Genomic DNA, 18,412 nt, shown 5'->3' on the forward strand with positions numbered 1-18,412 from the left:
GAGAGAGAGAGGAGAGAGGGAGAGAGGGAGAGGAGAGAGAGAAGGAGAGGAGAGAGAGGGAGCGGAGAGAGAGAGGAGAGAGAGAGTGGAGAGAGCGAGGAGAGAGAGAGAGAGAGAGAGAGGAGAGAGAGAGGAGAGAGAGAGGAGAGAGAGAGGAGAGAGAGAGGAGAGAGTGGAGAGAGTGGAGAGAGTGGAGAGAGTGGAGAGAGTGGAGAGAGTGGAGAGAGTGGAGAGGAGAGAGAGAAGCGAGAGAGAGAAGTGAGAGAGGAGAGAGAGGGAGAGAGTGGAGAGAGGAGAGAGAGAGGAGGAGAGAGGGGAGAGGAGAGAGAGAAGCGAGAGAGGAAAGAGAGAAATGAGAAAGAAAAGGGGGAATGGGGAAAGGAGAGGGAGAGGATGAGAGCGAGAGAGAGCGAGAGAGAGCAAGAGAGAGCGAGAGAGAGCGAGAGAGCGAGAGCGAGAGTGAGAAAGAGCGAGAGCGAGAGCGAGAGCAAGGACCTGCACAGTTACTGCCTTTGCTGTTTGAATTCGTGTAACACTGGACATCGGAGTGCATCTGGGAAAATTAACAAACAGTGAAATTCACAACTAATCTTGGAGGAACTGTTGGCGAATTTCACAGCACAGGATCAGTTCAGTTAGTTGTAGTTTTACGTCTGTCCAAGAGAAAGACTGCAGTAGTGAGTATAGTGGATTCTTTATTGAATATGTGTTTTTGGAGGTAAGTCTCTTGATTAAACTTAAAATATAAGTCATAGCTATTGATTTAACCTGGGGCAGTGTTTGTAGAGGAATAAGACAGTGTTATTTTTTGGTCTGTAGATTGTGAAGGAGCAAAAATGGCCTTTGCAGTGATATGTACTTCTTGTCAGATGTGGGAGTTTAAAGAGAGTTTAAGGGTGACTGCGGATTATATCTGCCATAAATGCTGTTGGATGCAAATCTTATCAGATCGAGTGGATCGCTTGGAGACAGACAGAAGCGATGAGGAATTTACAACAGCAACAGTGTGTGATGGATGGCAGTTACAGGAAGAGGCGAAATGTCTCAGATATAGTCACATAGATGTGCTAACTCCAGGAAGGGTGAGCAAGGTCGGCACCTAGGGCAGGAGTCTTTTGTGGATATACACATTTCAAACAGGTATGCTGTTTTGGAAAATGTAGGGAGTGATGGATTCTCAGGGGAACGTAGCACAAACAGCCAAGTTTCTGGTATTGTGACTTGCTTGAATGCAACGAGGGGTACGTCGGATCCATTGTGTTAGTGGATTCTGTAGTCAGAGGTACAGACAGATGTTTCTATGGCCAGCAGAGAAAAAGCAGAATGGTGTGTTGTTTCCCTGGTGTCAGGATCAAGGATGTCTCAGAGAGGGTGCAGAATGTTCTCACAGGGGAGAGGGGCCAGCAGGTGGTCATTGGTTCCACATTGGAACCAACGACATTGGAAGGGAAAAGGTTGAGACTCTGAAGGGAGATTAGAGAGAGTTAGGCAGAAATTTAAAAAGGAGGTCCTCAAGGGTAGTACTATCTGGATTACTCCCAGTGCTACGAGCTACTGAGGGCAGGTATAGGAGACTAGAGCAGATGAATGCATGGCTAAGGAGCTGGTGTATGGGAGAAGGATTCACGTTTTTGGATCATTGGAATCTCTTTTGGGGTAGAAGTGACCTGTACAAGAAGGACGGATTGCACCTAAAATGGAAGGAGACTAATATACTGGCAGAGAAATTTGCTATAATTGCTTACGAGGATTTAAACTAGTCAGGTGGGTTGGGGGGGTGGGACAAAGAGAGATAGTGAGGAAAGAGATCGATTGGAGACGGGTACAGCTGAAAACAGAAGTGAGTCAAACAAACAAACAAACAAACAAACAAGTCAGGGCAGGCAGGGACAAGGTAGGATGAATAAATTAAACTGCATTTATTTCAATGCAAGGGGCCGAACAGGGAAGGCAGATGAACTCACGGCATGGTTAGGAACATGAGACTGGGATATCATAGCAATTACAGAAACATGGCTCAGGAATGGGCAGGACTGACAGCTTAATATTCCAGGATACAAATGCTATGGGAAGGATAGAAAGGGAGGCAAGAGAAGATAGGGAGTGACATTTTTGAAAAGGGATAGCATTACAGCTGTGCTGAGGGAGGATATTCCCAGAAATACATCCAGGGAAGTTATTTGGGTGGAACTGAGAAATAAGAAAGGGATTATCACCTTATTGGGATTGTATTATAGACCCCCCCAATAGTCAGAGGGAAATTGAGAAACAAACTTGTAAGGTGATCTCAGCTATCTGTAAGAATAATATGGTGGTTATGGTAGGGGATTTTAACTTTCCAAACATCGACTGGGACTGCCACAGGTTTAAAGGTTTAGATGGAGAGGAATTTCTTAAGTGTGTACAAGACAATTTTATGATTCAGTATGTGGATGTACCTACTAGAGAAGGTGCAAAACTTGACCTACTCTTGGGAAATAAGGCAGGGCAGGTGACTGAGGTGTCAGTGGGGGAGCACTTTGGGGCCAGCGACCATAATTCTATTCGTTTTAAAATAGTGATGGAAAAGGATAGACCAGATCTAAAAGTTGAAGTCCTAAATTGGAGAAAGACCAATTTTGACAGTATTAGGCAAGAACATTTGAAAGCTGATTGAAGGCAGATGTTTGTAGGTAAAAGGGACAGCTGGAAAATGGGAAGCCTTCAGAAATGAGAAAACAAGAATCCAGATAAAGTATATTCCTGTCAGGGTGAAAGGGAAGGCTGGTGGATATAGGGAATGCTGGATGACTAAAGAAATTGAGGGTTTGGTTAAGAAAAAGAAGGAAACATATGTCAGGTATAGACAGGATAGATCGAGTGAATCCTTAGAAGAGTATAAAGGCAGTAGGAGTATACCTAAGAGGGAAATCAGGAGGGCAAAACGGGGACATGAGATAGCTTTGGCAAATAGAATTAAGGAGAATCCAAAGGGTTTTTACAAATATATTAAGGATAAAAGGGTAACTAGGGAGAGAATAGGGCCCCTCAAAGTTCAGCAAGGCGACCATTGTGTGGAGCCACGGAAAATGGGGGAGATACTAAATGAATATTTTGCATCAATATTTACTGTGGAAAAGGATATAGAAGATATAGACTGGAGGAAAATAGATGGTGACATCTTTCAAAATGTCCAGATTACAGAGGAGGAAATGCTGGATGTCTTGAAACCCCCAGGACCTGATCAGGTGTACCCGAGAACTCTGTGGGAAGCTAGAGAAGCGATTGCTGGGCCTCTTGCTGAGATTTTTGCATCATCGATAGTCACAGGTGAGGTGCTGGAAGACTAGAGGTTAGCAAACGTGGTGCCACTGTTTAAGAAGAGCGGTAAAGACAAGCCTGACCTCGATGGTGGGCAAGTTGTTGGATGGAATCCTGAGGGACAGGATATACATGTATTTGGAAAGGCAAGGACTGATTCAGGATTGTCAACATGGCTTTGTGTGTGGGAGATCATGTCTCACAAACTTAATTGAGTTTTTTGAAGCAGTAACAAAGAACATTGATGACGGCAGAGCAGCAGATGTGATCTATATGGACTTCAGTAAGGCATTCGACAAAGTTCCCCATGGGAGACTAATTAGCAAGGTTAGATCTCATGGAATACAGGGAGAACTAGCCATTTGGATACAGAACTGGCTCAAAGGTAGAAGACATAGGGTGGTGGTGGAGGGTTGTTTTTCACACTGGAGGCCTGTGACCAGTGAAGTGCCACAAGGATCGTTGCTAGGCCCTCTACTTTTTGTCATTTCCAGAAATGATTTGGATGCGAGCATAAGAGGTACAGTTAGTAAGTTTGCAGATGACACCAAAATTGGAGATGGAGTTCACAGCGAAGAGGGTTACCTCAGATTACAACAGGGTCTTGACCAGATGGGCCAATGGGCTAAGTGGCAGATGGAGTTTAATTCAGATAAATGCGAGGTGCTGCATTTTGGGAAAGCAAATCTTAGCAGGACTTATACACTTGATGGTAAGGTCCTAGGGAGTGTTGCTGAACAAAGAGACCTTGGAGTACAGGTTCATAGCTCCTTGAAAGTGGAGTCGCAGGTAGATAGGATAGTGAAGAAGGTGTTTGGTATGCTTTCCTTTATTGGTCAGAGTATTGAGTACAGGAGTTGGGAGGTCATGTTGTGGCTGTACAGGACATTGGTTAGGCCACTGTTGGAATATTGCGTGCAATTCTGGTCTCCTTCCTATCGGAAAGATGTTGTGAAACTTGAAAGGGTTCAGAAAGGATTTACAAGGATGTTGCTAGAGTTGGAGGATTTGATCTACAGGGCGAGGTTGAACAGGCTGGGGCTGTTTTCCCTGGAGCGTCGGAGGCTGAGGGGTGACCTTATAGAGGTTTACAAAATTATGAGGGGCATTGATAGGATAAATAGACAAAGTCATTTCCCTGGGGTCGGGGAGTCCAGAACCTATAGTCCAGAACTATAGGTTTATGGTGAGAGGGGAAAGATATAAAAGAGACCTACGGGACAACTGTTTCACGCAGAGGGTGTTTCATGTATGGAATGAGCTGCCAGAGGAAGTGGTGGAGGCTGGTACAATTGCTATATTTAAAAGGCATTTGGATGGGTATATGAATAGGAAAGGTTTGGAGGGATATGGGATGGGTGCTGGCAGGTGGGACTAGATTGAATTGGGATATCTGGTCGGCATAGATGGGTTGGACCGAAGGGTCTGTTTCCATGCTCTTCATCTCTATGACTCTATGACCACAGATCGAAGACTGACTGGTCTGTAATTACCAGGGATTTCTTTAGTCTCCTTCTTGAAAGAGGCACAACATTCGTCTCCCTTCAATCCTCCGGTATGACTCCCGTGGAGAGGGAGGAAGCAAAGATCTTTAGCCAACGGCTTTGCAACCTCCTTTCTCGCTTCCCGGAGCAACCTAGGATAAATCTGCTCTGGCCCTGGGGATTTATCAATCTAAATGTTTGCCAAAATTTCCTGCACATCAACTTCCTCAATCTCAATCTGTTCAAGCCTGTTTCCCGCTGTCATTCACAACAAGGTCCCTTTCCTTTGTGAAAACCGAAGCAAAAAACTCTTTTAAGGCTTCCCCTAACTGCTCAGACTGCACACAAAAGTTCCCTACGCTATCCCTGATCGGCCTTACTTTTTCTCTGATCATTCTCTTATTCCTCACGCAAGAGTAAAATGCTTTTGGGTTCGCCCTAATCCTTCCTGCCAAGGCTTTTTTCTGCCTCCACCTGGCTCTCCTCAGTCCATTTTTGAGCTCCTTCCTAACAAGCCTCTAAAGCTCTGCTAGACCCTTGCTTCCTCACCTTACACAAGCTACCTTCTTCCTTTTGATGAGAAGCTCCTCTGTTCTCGTCATCCAAGGGTCCTTAATATTACCCCTTCTTGGCTACCTCAGATTTATGCATTACTCACAACAACAGCTCCTTAAACAATCTCCACATGTCTATTGTGCCCTTTCTGTGGAACAATTACTCCCAATCTGTACTTTCCAACTCCTGTCTAATTGCATCATAATTTCCTTTTCCCCAATTAAATATTTTCCCATGGTAACTGTTCCTTTCCCCCTCCATGGCTATGGTAAATGTGAGGCAGTTGTGGTCACTGTCACCAAAGTGTTCTCCCACCGTGAGATCAGACACCTGTCCTGGCTCATTGCTGAGCACCAAATCCAAAATAGCCTCTCCCCTTGTCGGCCGGTCTACATACTGAGTAAGGAAACCCTCCTAAACACACCTGACGAAGTTCTCCATCCAAACCATCTACACTAAGGAGGTTCCAATCAATATTGGGAAAGTTGAAGTTTTTCTCTGACAACCCTGCTCTGTCTGCACTTTTCCAAAATCTGCCAGCCTATGAGTTCTTTGATCTCCCTACTGCTATTAGGAGGTCTGTAGAAGATGCCCAATGAAGTGAATGCTCCCTTCCTGTTCCTAACTTCCACTCATACTGACTCAGTAGACAAACCTTCCTCAACAACCTTCGTTTCTATGGCTGTGATGCACTCTCTGATAGCAATGCAACATCCCCTCCTCTTTCTCCCCCGTCCCTGTGGGGGGAAACTTTATCTTCAATCCATCAATCTGTTTATGCCCTTTTGAAAATCAACACTACCTACCTAATAGTTCACAATGCTGCAAATTTTGTCTGGTAATGGTGTCCTGCAGTCAGCATCACAGTGAGGCAGTTCAGAAAGAAAATCCTGCAGGCAGTTCTTATTGGACAAAACAAGAAAGACAGAAAATTTGTTGAGTTCATTGGCTGAAGTAACGAACTACAGATGGTTACCTGTGTCAGAGAGACCACTTACTCGAGGAGTCAATAGGATCTGTGACAGAGCAGTGTCAGATGCAAAACTGTAAATTGTGGCCAATATCTACATCACTTACCTGATCAGCCAAAGATGAAGTTGGACCTGTAAGCAATTAGTGCAGTCTGGAAGGATATAAATCTCGGCCAAGGGTTGAGGCTCGAGGCTTACGTCACTTATCAGAATCAGAGACACAGCAGTAGTTGTGCTGACAGCAGGAAGATTTAGATTGTGTCTGAGGCTTGAGACCTACATTACTTATCCTAGAAGTCAAAGATGCAGCAGAACATGCAAAGGAACAGCTGGCAGTCTTCAAAAAGAGCGTGAAAAACAAGAGTGTGACATCCCAGGAAAGCCACAAGTTAATCGGTCGGTAAGAAACTGCAATTAGGAATTGTCTATACATTTCTGGAAATTGGTAAAAATATATCCGTTTTTTAATAAATTAATTGGATTTTAGAAAAATAGGAATAGGACTAGGCCATTCAACCCCTCAAGCCGGTTCCGCCACGAAGATGATCATGGCTAAGCTGTGGTCTAACTCCATATACCTGAGAAAGTAACAACCCGAAACATTAACTCTGATTTCTTTCCACAGATACTGCCAGACTTGCTGAGCTTTTTGAGCAATTCTATTTTTGTCTCTGATTTATGACATCCACAGTTCTTTCAGTTTTTATTTAGCTTCCCTTTTTCCCATTTGGGCAAAAGAGCTTGAAACAACTACCACCCTTTGTGGGATAGAAGTACTTCCTAACATCGCTTCTGAGCAGTCTGGCCCTAATTCTCACCCTATTCCCCCTATTTCTAGAATCCTGAACTGGTGCAAATAGTTTATCTTTATCTACCCAGTCTTTTCCATTTAACAACTTGATGACTTCGACATAACCGTCTAAATTTGAGAGAAAACATGCCTAGTTTTGTATAAACTCACTTCATAAGTTAACCACTAAAGTCCAGGCATTATTATTGTAAACCTGTGTTGTACTCATTCCAAGGCTAATATACCCTTTCTAAGGTTTGGCAGATCTGCTCAGTATTCCAGGTAGGGTCTAACCAGGATTGTGCACAACTTCAGCATGCCTGATGCATCCTTATATTCTAGTCCTATAGATAGAAAGGTCAGCATTCTGTTTTCATAATTTTCTGCACTTGTTTTTGGTATATTAAAAGATTATGAACTTGGACATTATGCCATCAGGAAAGTACCTAGATATATCCTTTTTCAGTCTAAAATGGACAACCTCATACTTGCATACAACGAATTCCATTTGCCACAGTTTTCTCATTCACCTAGCCCATCAGTATATCTTTGTCTCCAATGCCACTTAACACTGTCATCAGCAAATGACTTTTAATTCCATTATTCAAATTCATAAAATCCCGACAGTGGGAAACAGGCCAAATCCGTCCATTGAGTCCACAATGACCCTGCGAAGAGCGTCCCAATCAGACCCACCCCTCCCATCTCCCAACCTACCCCTGTATCCTTGCAGTTCCTATGGGTAACCCAGCTAGCCTGCAATCCCTGAACACTATGGGCAACTTAGCATAGCCAATCTACCTAACCTGCACATTTGGACTGTGGGGGGGGGGAAATCCATGCAGGCTACTCCACACAGTCAGTCGCCCGAGGATGGAATCAAACCCAAGTCCTTTGCACTGAGTGGCAACAGTGCTAACCACTGAACCACCATGCCATCCATTAATAAATAATGAATAATTGAGACCCGAACAGAGATCAGAGAAATTTAACTGAAAAAATTAATTAGCGATGCAAATAGATTAAAACAGTGATGATATAATTATATAGTTGTGATTGCACAGACATACGTGAAGTGTGTCCAAAATTGGGATCTGAATATCTAGAATCTAGAGCATATTCATTACTTAGGAAGGTCAGACAATAAAAGGGAAAAACAAATGGGATTGAGAGCATTGTTCGTAAAGGATTAAATCAATGCAATAGTGAGGAAAATCATAATGTGAAATCTGCATAGAGATAAGAAAAACGAAGAGACAGCGAATCTGATCTATAGACCCCTAAAGAGTAACCGAGATGTAAGAGAAGGCATTAAGCAAGAAATCAGACATGCATGCAATATGTAATATAGGTTACAACTGTTATTATGGGTGAATTTAAACATCTACATATTGATTGAACAAACCAAACTAGCAACAGTATAATGGATGAGGATTTCCTGGTTTGTGCACATGATGGATTTTTTGACTGGGTACAGTGTAATGAAAGACGATTCAATAACAATCTTCTTGTATGAGGTTGCTTGGAAAACAGCAACCACAGTATGGTAGAATTCTTCATTAAATTGAAGAGGGTAGTACTCAACAAATTCCAAACTAGGATTGTAAATCTAAATAAAGAGAACTATGAGGATCTGAAGGGCAAAAAGAGGTTCACACTAGATAGGCAAGAGCATGTACATGAATTATAACAATTATTTATTACTATCTGGGAGAAAAATTAAACAGAAAAAGGTGGTTAAACTATAGCTTAAAAAAAAAATCAGGGTTAGTATCAAATCAAAAGAGGAGACATAAAATTGCCAGGAACATTAGCAAGTCTGATGATCGGGAGCATTTTAGAATTCAGAAAAGAGGATAAAAAATTTGAATAAAGTGCAGTACAATATAAAAACACAGACTCTTCAGCTCACCGAGATTACACTGACACACGATGTCTTTCTAAATTAAAACCTTTTTGTCTCTACGCTGTCCATATGCCTGTATTCACTGCTGACTCATCTGCCAAGGTGTCTCTTAAATTTTTGCTATTATATCTGCCTCCACATTTACACTGGTAGTGCATTCAGGCATTTACCACCCTCTGTATATAAAAAAAACTTGCCTCTCACATCCCCTTTAAAAACTTGTAATTCACTTTTTTCCCCTGTGAAAAGAAAGAGAATCTAAGTATCCACTCAATCCATGCCTATCCATTTTGTAAACTTCTGAATCAAGTCACTTCTCATCCTTTGATGTTCAAGTGAAAACAAACCAAGTTTGTCCACTCTCTCCAAACTAGGGTACGTCCTGATAAACCATTTTTGTCCTCTCTTTCCAAAGCCTCTACATCCTTCTGGTATTATGGAAACTAGAACTGTACACAATATTCCAAATGTGGCCTAAGTTCAGTTAAAGTCTATACAGCTGCAATATTACTTGCCAATTTTTATACTATGCCCTGACTGAAGGCATCAAGCATGCCTTCTCGATTGCCTTATCTATTTGTTTTGTCACTTTCGGGAAACTCTGGATCTGCATGCCTAGATCCCTCTATGTTGATCCTATTAAGGATTCTGTCATTTAAAGCACATTTTACTCCTGCATAGGTCTTCTAACTTGCATCTTCGCACATTTGTCCAGACTCAATGCCATCTGCTATTCCTCCATTCAAGTCTCCAGATGATCTACTAAATATACTCGAGTAATAGTTGATATCATGTAAAAGACGACACTCTAATTTTTGGCCAAAAATAATCTGGAATTTTCCATATGTCTCGTGTAAAGGTCGACCCTAGTTCTTCACTGAACAGATTAATGTTTATAAGTCAGTGTGCCTGCCGTCAGCTTTCCAGTCTGTTGGTTGTCTTGCGCCGGGTTTTCAGAATTACCATAATTCATTGTTTATTTTTCTTTCTTTATTTAGAGATTAATTGGGCTTCTGCTAATGATATGGTATGAATTTTGATGGGCATGAATTTCAGCCCCTCAAAAGTACTTTTCCTGATGAAGGGCTTTTGCCCGAAACGTTGATTTCGCTGCTCGTTGGATGCTGTCTGAACTGCTGTGCTCTTCCAGCACCACTAATCCAGTATCCGTGTCATAGTCAACCCCATAAATTTAACATTAAAAAGTAGTCAAAAAAAATTGACTATTACTTGAGTATATCAGTACATCCCATTTTATCCTCTGGCAATCATCTTCACCATTCACAGCTCCTACGATCATTGTGTCATCCACAAACTTACTTATCAGGCCACCTACATTCTCCTCCATAATCTATATCTCATGAAACAACAAAGATGGCAGTGGTAGCTCAGTGGTTAGCACTGCTGCTTCATGGCACCAGGAACCCGGGTTCAACTCCAGCCTCAGGTAGAGTTTACACATTCTCCCAGTGTCTGCTTGGGTTTCCTCCAGATGCTCCGGTTTCCTCCCACAATCCAAAGATGTGCAGGTTAGGTGAATTGATCATGCTAAATTGGCCATAGCGTTCAGGGGTGTGTAGGTTAGATGCATTAGTCAGGAGTAAATGTAGAGGAATGGGTTTGGGTGAGTAACTCTTCAGAGGGTTCGTATGGACTTGTTGGGTCGAAGGACCTGTTTATGCACTGTAAGGATTCCATGATTCTTGGTCAGGAAATTTTGCAAATAAAATTGTTCAAGACTGGAAGGAGGAAAAAAACCTGTTGTGGTAGCTTTTACAGGTGCGTAATCAATGAGAAACATTCATATTATGAAATTCCAATTATAGATGTGTCCACCTCTGTCAAAAACACATTTAATCAGTTCACTAGAACACCTTACTGTGGGATATATTAGTCACAATAGATTTTCTGCAAAGTGACAAATGTGTATCCAATTATGACTTGGATAAAAATGGTGAGTAAATTTAACATTTTCTTTGCAATAGTGGTCAGTTCTGAATTGTTTTGTTTTTTAAAAAAACTCACTCACTGGACGTAGACATCCCTGCTGTGACACCATTTGTTACCTGTCCCTCGTTGCCCTTGAGAAGGTGGTGAGCTTTTTTTTGAACCGCTGCAGTCCCTGTACTTTAGGGAGACCCACAACTTTGATAAAGACAAAATTCCAAAATCTTGACGTAGCAGCAGTGAAAGAACGATGATATATTTCCAAACTTCCAAGTGTGATGTTCCTATGGATCTGCTGCCCTTGGCTTTCCAGATAAAATTGCTCAAAAGTTGAAGGTGCTTTCGGAGGATCTTCAGCAAATTTTGAAGTGCATCTTGTTGATAACACACACTGCCACTGAGTAGTAGTTGTGGAGTGACTGAAATTTTGTGGATGCAGTGCCAATCAAGCAGTTTTTTTCCACCACTGGATAGTGTTGCACTCATCCAGGCAAGGGGAAGTATGCCATCACACTGACTTGTGCCTTGTAGACGGTGAAGTTTCTAGTGGAGTTCGGAGGTAAATTACTTGCAGCAGCATTCCCAGCCTCTTCTTACCTACTGTTGTAGGGACAGTATTAAATGCCAAGTCCAATTGAGTTTCTGCTCAGTAACCCCAGGCTGTTGATAGTGGGGGATTTAAAGATGGTAACACCACTGAATGTTATGGGGTGGTGATTAGAATGCCTCTCAATGGAGATGGCAATTTTCTGGCATTTGTATGGCATGAATGCTACTTGCCACTTTTCAGCCCAAGTATTGATATTGTCCAGGTCTTGCCGTGTTTGGACATGACTTCTTTCAGTATCTGAGGTGTCACAAATTGTGAACATTCTTCACTGACAATTGCACATCCCCACATCTAACCGAAGGATGGAGGGACGTTCATTGATGAAGAAGCTGAAAATGATTAGCCCTTGGATATTACCCTGAGGAACTCCTGGAGCTAAGACGTCCAATAACCATAATCATCCTATTCGTCAGGTTACACTCCAACCAATAGATAATCTTCCCCCTCCATTCTCCCCACCCCAATTCCCATTGACTCTAGATTTGCTAGGGCTGCTGAATGCCACAGTATAATAATATTCCTGCTGAACCCTGGAGATGTTACAAAATGATTTTCCTCACAGGCACTGGCTGAATTTAATTTTACTACGTGTTAGGGAGTCATGAATCCTTAACCAGTCTAGGCATAAACTTAGTATTTGAGAACATGCCTACTTACTTTCAAAAGGTGATTGACAAAGAAAGGTATCAATTTTGTATAGATAATCACTGATGGCCAGTTTGGAAATTTGTCTACCAGAGAGAAAAAGAAGCCAGTGGTAATGTTTTTAAACCAGTGATTCCATTACAAAAGTGAATTGTTCCAGAAGGACCTCAGGGCAAGGATCCCTGTGTAATTATGACATTTTATAAACTCATTAAGTAAATAGTTAATTGTGTATGTTTGCTTTTCTCTAACTACAAAAAATGTACGTACCAACACTTTTTCATACAATTTAAACTCTATGTCAAAAGTTTTCACTTGTTTAGGGGATTGGAAATGTGCTATTTTCTCAAAGTATCCAATACTGACTAATTTTACAAGTGGTTACATAAATAAGGAGGAAAACATTCTTTAGGATATCATTTTTCAAGAAATGAAATGGGTATCTCAAACAGTTTAGTACTTTTTTCAAAATAAAGCTGAAAACCTTAAAATTTTAAATCACCATATGCATTACCTCATGAATGGTCATGTGCAACGCTCGTTATTGATAACTCATGAGAAATATAGAACTTGGACTGAATTGCACACAACCCATGTCAAATTTAATGTAAAATCACTTAAGTAGTCCTTGCAAATTAAAAAAGAAATGCACAAAGTTTATTAGAAGTGTAAGCTGAAACTGAAGGGAAAAAAAGGATCCTGGGGAAGCAATTACATCTGCTAGAACAGATTGAAAGGCAGAAAAACAGCTCAAGAACTGAAAACTGTAATTGAGTGAGTGAAGTTTAAAATCAGGTCATAGAATCATGTCAATGTAGAGCAGCGTCTTCCAACGTGCAGCACAGGAACAGACCCTTTCGTCCATGCCGACCAGATATCCTAAATTAATCTAGTCCCATTTGCCAGCACTTGGCCCATATTTCTCTAAACCCTTCATATTCATGTACCCATTGTCACAATGTTGGTCTTTTTACAAGGTTACTATACCTTTGAGTTCTTTTCCAGAGAGGGGGTAATTGGTCAGGCTCCAACTAGGCTGGGTTTGAAAGGTTTATTGGGGCGCTTTGTTACTTCTAACAGATAATGCCTCCAGCCTAAGCCTTTCATGTCTTAAAAAAAGTATAATCAAAGGGGAGCGGCTAGCGAGCTGTGTAGCTAGCCTTTGTTTAGATTAGAGTTTCTGAGTCAGTTCAGTTCGGAGGTTAGTTGAGTCAAAGTCACAGTTGAAACTGGAAGCTCTTTACCTCCCCTGCCCTTCTGACTTTGTGACCTGTAAGCTTTTTGTGTCTTTTTTTCTTTGTGCTAAGGGATTTGTTTATGGGAATTGTTGCAATATTTTCAGAACAGCATCACTAAGTGAGGAAAGTCTGTCAGGTTTTTGTATAGAATCATTTATCCGGTATTTTATTTTTTGTTCTTTGTTTCATTCCGTAATTTTGTAATTAAATTCTGTTTGCTTAAAACTTGGCAGTCGGATCAGCAAATTCATTCCGGGAATATCCACTATACACTTACCTAAAGTGAACAACAAAAAGTTACAGTCTGGCCTACCTGCTTAAAAACATTTTGAGGGGTTGGACCTGGTCCATAACACCAACCAGATGCCTTTTAAAATGTTGTACTTGTACCATCCTTCACCATTTTCTCTGACAACTCATTGCATGCATGCACATCCCTTTGCATGAAAAAGCTGCCCCTCAGGTCCCTTTTAAATCTTTCCCCTCTTACCCTAAACCTAAGCCCTCTAGTTCTGGACTCCACCACCCCAGGAAAAAGACCTTGTCTATTTACCCTATCCATGCCCCTCATGATTTTATAAACCTCTATAAGGTCACCCCTCAGCCTCCAACGCTCCATGGAAAACAGCTCCAGACTACTCAACCTCTCCCTATGGCTCAAATCCTCCTACCTTGGTAACATCCTTCCAAATCTTTTCTGAACCCTTTCAAGTTTCATAACATCCTTCTAATAGGAAGGAGACCAGAATTGCATGCAGTATTCCAAAAGTGGTCTGACCAATGTCCTGTATTGCCGCAACATGACCTCCCAACTCCTGTATTCAATACTCTGACCAATAAAGAAAGCATACCAAACGCCTTCTTCACTATCCTATCTACCTGTGACTCTACTTTCAAGGGAGCTATAAACTTGCACTCCAAGGTCTTTTGTTTCAGCAACACTTCCTAGGACCTTACCATTAAGTGTATATGTCCTGCTAAGATTGTATTAATGCAACAATAAAAAAGTGGGGTTTTTTTAGCCTAATGATTACAAAGGACACAGGCTAGACTCTACAAAACTCTATGGAAACTTCAGGTCGTTCAACAGACTTCAGTGGTGAATTTGTGTTTTCGTGAACTGCATGGTGGTGCAACTGATGTCGCAAGTTTGAATCCACTAATTACACATTTTCCCTTCCCCTGAATCCGCGATACAATTTAGGCAATAAATAATGCAAGCATCATTAGCTAAGGTGAAGACTGAAAATTTCTAACCGTGTTGAAATATTAACCATTCTGAATCGTTAGCCACTTTAAAAGAAAAAGTGTCCCAAAACCTTATTTCCTGGCTTCGAAGCCTGCACAAATAACTCACTATCGAAATAATCTTAGTCACGGACAGCGTTTGGTACTATTCATTACATTCGGAGTGGTTAACTCTCTTGCATTTATTCGGATTTTTAAAACAACACATTCAGCACATACTTGATGTTAATTAACCACTACGAATAAATATGCCACTTAAACGTACGCGAATTACACAGGGCACGCAGATTATTTAACATCCGTTGTTTACATGTTGCACAAGTATTTCCAATACGATTCTTCAAATGTAAAATGTATTCACTGCCCCAAAAATGATTCATTTGGAAACCAAATCCTGATCAAAACAAAACTGCTAAATAAAAGCGAACTACATCTGCGTATTCTTGGTGCAAGAGCAACATTTGCCAGGTGCCCATATAATATGAGAACACTCCCTTTGACTAGTTGGTCCCTGGTGCAGTTTCCATCAGATTGCCTGCAACGCCTCGCCTGGTGCAGGAATGAACTGTTTCTTTTCTAGCAGTGTCATTTACATAATCCTTATACATCGATCTCCAACACACTTTCACCAGCAGCCGCCCGACGGCGAAACTCAACTTGTGTGGTATTCAGTCAATACAAAACAAGAGGATAATCCAAAATAAAAGGATTGCATTTTCGGGCACCTCATTGCCTAATCTCCATAAAAACGTATTTACGGTTACTTGATAGTCTCAGAAAAGGAAGAAAAGCCAATGATCGCTCGAGGGTATATTTGCAAAATGTAACCAGTTTGCATTTCTGTTGGCACGCAGTTTTTACGAGCAGTAAAGACATTTAAAGATACATTTTTAGTCGATATAATATGACTCAAAAAACACTTTTAAAAAACTTTATGAAGAGAGTTTCAATGAATCGAATTCATATACATTTTAGAATAAACAAAGTCCAAGTCTAGTGAACTAGGACAAAGACAAAATTATAACATCTTGCAGAAACGTCCAGATGGAAGAAGCTGCATTAACATGCTCAAAAAGAGGTAAAATGTACAAAATGATGAGAAAGTAGGAAGGCCATTAGTAAAAATGAAAAATGTGGCTGTCAGTACAGCGAGGATGTGTCATCCATATGAATGCGAGTCCGAACATGTTAAGAGTTAAAGCAAAACAAACAAAATCTAATCATCCAAAGACTACGAATTTCCGTCATCCAAGAGGATAACTGCGACCCATTAATACCTCAAATCAGCAACAAAATCAGTGCATTATAATCAAAAGGATGGATTTATTTTGTACGCTTGAAAGCGAAATAAGTAGTGATCGTGATGTATGAAAAGTACAAGCGCGTTATTTTTTATCATCGTGTAGATAGAAAACGATGTGAGAAAAAAGAATGGAGAACAAGAACGAATGAAATGGCGGTTTAATGTCATTGCTAATCGGAAAACTACTCAAAACAAAACAAATAAAGGAGTCAACATGTTTTATTACTGTGAAGGCTCATTAAATATTACATCAACCAGTCTAGAGTAATAAATCCTGCAGGATTCTGACAAACTACCATGATCAAGGGACAGGGCAAACTGTTTACCGAGGCCCGGAGAGATCACAACAGACAACGGAAAACATAAAATCCACTTTCAAATGGAAGTCAACACACAAAAACTAAACAAAAGAAAATGAATTATCTTAAAGACACGACGCTGTCCACTCAACAAGCGTAGGTTTTGGAGGCTGAGCTGGCAACGCTCTAAGCGAGTGAAAGAGCACAGCCACCTGCCATCGCCGGCTGAAACGCTCACCAACCGGGGGTAGGGATGGGTGGGGGAAGGAAGGAAGAGAGAGAATGATTTCGGTAGAAAACAAAATCCAAATTATTTGTCCCTTAAAATAAATGCATTTACGCTTTTCACTCACCGTTTGCGACGGCTAAGAGAACGAGCGCTACGGTGCCACAATAGCGTGCAATACACATGTTGACTTTATTTAAAAACATCTCTTCAGCGACCGTCTACCATGGAGAGCAGTTACATTTTCTCTTCTGGTTTGAGAAGCCACGCGTGTTAGAAGTTGGCGGTCCTTTTTTTTTTGCCTTTTTTTCCACTTTCTGTTTTCTTCCCCCACACATACACAAACTTGCTGCGGTGACCCGGTCTCTTGGATTAATCCCAGTTGTTCGGCACGAGCCGCTTTCCCCAGGTGGCGCCCGCAGCAGCCACGCGGACGATCAACGGCTCCCGAGCTCAAAGCGGCGCGAGACAGTCGCCGCAGCCCAACGGTTGCTCGGGGCGGCGCACGAGCGCGAGACTCCTGTTCAAACCCCAAGCTCCATATACATCGCCGGCGCTTGCACGGTGCAGCACGAGGGAGGGGAACTTGGGGGAAGACAGGATAGCCGTCCGAGCGTGGCTTTCACAGACTCCGGCGGAGTATGGGCGGCAGCTCTTAAAGCTGCTACCAGCGGAGCCTTCCTCTTTTACTCACGCCCGAAAAATAATATCAGGCTATGAATTACTTCACGTCCCCAGTCGCAGGGAACTTTCCACTCGGAGCTCCGAGTTTCTGTCCAGAGGAAGACGTTCGTTAGAGAGACAACCCCAAAATTCAAAAGCGTCCGCTAAAGGTATTTTGTAAGCGTAGATAGAATTCCATGCTAATGACAGCGGCATCGATCCATTGGAACTTCTCAGCTGTTAGTCCGATACCTATGACTCGCACACTATCCCACACAACATCCGCCGCTGCGAACAGAACAAATGAATGAAACTCCTTCCTCTCCCCGATCACATGGGCTGGAGCAGCGCTTTGCGTCTTATTGAAGCCGCCAACGCTGTCACATGCAGTGAGTGAGTTCGAAGTTTTAAACAGCCATGATGGTCAAATTCCTCCAGAAATACTTTAATTTTTATGGGGAAAAATAAAACCCAAAACTCAGGCGCTGTTCGGCAATGACATATGGCGTGACTGTATTCTGTTAAGAAAACAAATGCAATTTTGTCACCCCTTTACGACTCAAATCGAGACTGCAAGTGCTGCTAAAGTTTGTTTAAGATTGTGTCACAGAGTACCAATTGCTAAACTGGAATTAACCAGTCATACAGCACAGGAGTAGCCGTTTGGTCAGTTTTTGAGAGAGCCATATACATCCCAGCTTTTTCCTCATAGCGCTTCGAAGTAGTGCTCAAATAGATATGTAATTGTCTTTTATAAAGTAAACCCACCTTTCTGATATTAAAAGCCACTAAATGAAGCCGTTTCACATTGTAACCTCTTTAGTTGTTCTACCACGCATTTTTAGACCAAGACCTCAAGGTACTTATTCATTTACCAGAGGAAACCATTTCTCTCGACATATTACCTTCAAGACCTTCATAAATTTTTTGGAAGAGAGGCGACTGGGGTGGATAAAGTTAAAAATCACACAATACCATGTTATCGTCCAACAGGTTTATTTAGAAGCGCTAGCTTTCAAGTGCCGCTTCTTCATCAGGTGGTTGTGAAGCAGGGCCGTAAAACAGAATATATAGCAAAAGATTACAGTGATACAATAATACATTGAACAAACCCAGATTGTTAAGTCTTTCATCTTTTAAAACGGATTTGCTGGTTTTGGTTCTTTAATATGTAAATCCCAGAATTTCTTTTAAGTCACATTCTCAGGATAATTTACAGATGACATC

General features: G+C 41.7%; 1 protein-coding gene across 2 annotated transcripts in view; it reads right to left on the reverse strand.

Moving 5' to 3' along the window:
- Positions 1-17,496, reverse strand: part of tmem132e (transmembrane protein 132E) — a 779,639-nt gene extending 762,143 nt beyond the window's left edge. For both annotated transcript variants that reach the window (XM_072589443.1, XM_072589444.1), the window contains exon 1: positions 16,650-17,496. In XM_072589443.1, the coding sequence (XP_072445544.1) occupies positions 16,650-16,728 (79 nt within the window). In that variant the 5' untranslated portion in view covers positions 16,729-17,496. The remainder of the gene's footprint in view (positions 1-16,649) is intronic.
- Between the last annotated feature and the right edge of the window lie 916 nt (positions 17,497-18,412).

Source organism: Chiloscyllium punctatum, chromosome 19 (assembly GCF_047496795.1).
Source record: "Chiloscyllium punctatum isolate Juve2018m chromosome 19, sChiPun1.3, whole genome shotgun sequence".
Lineage (NCBI taxonomy): Eukaryota > Metazoa > Chordata > Chondrichthyes > Orectolobiformes > Hemiscylliidae > Chiloscyllium > Chiloscyllium punctatum.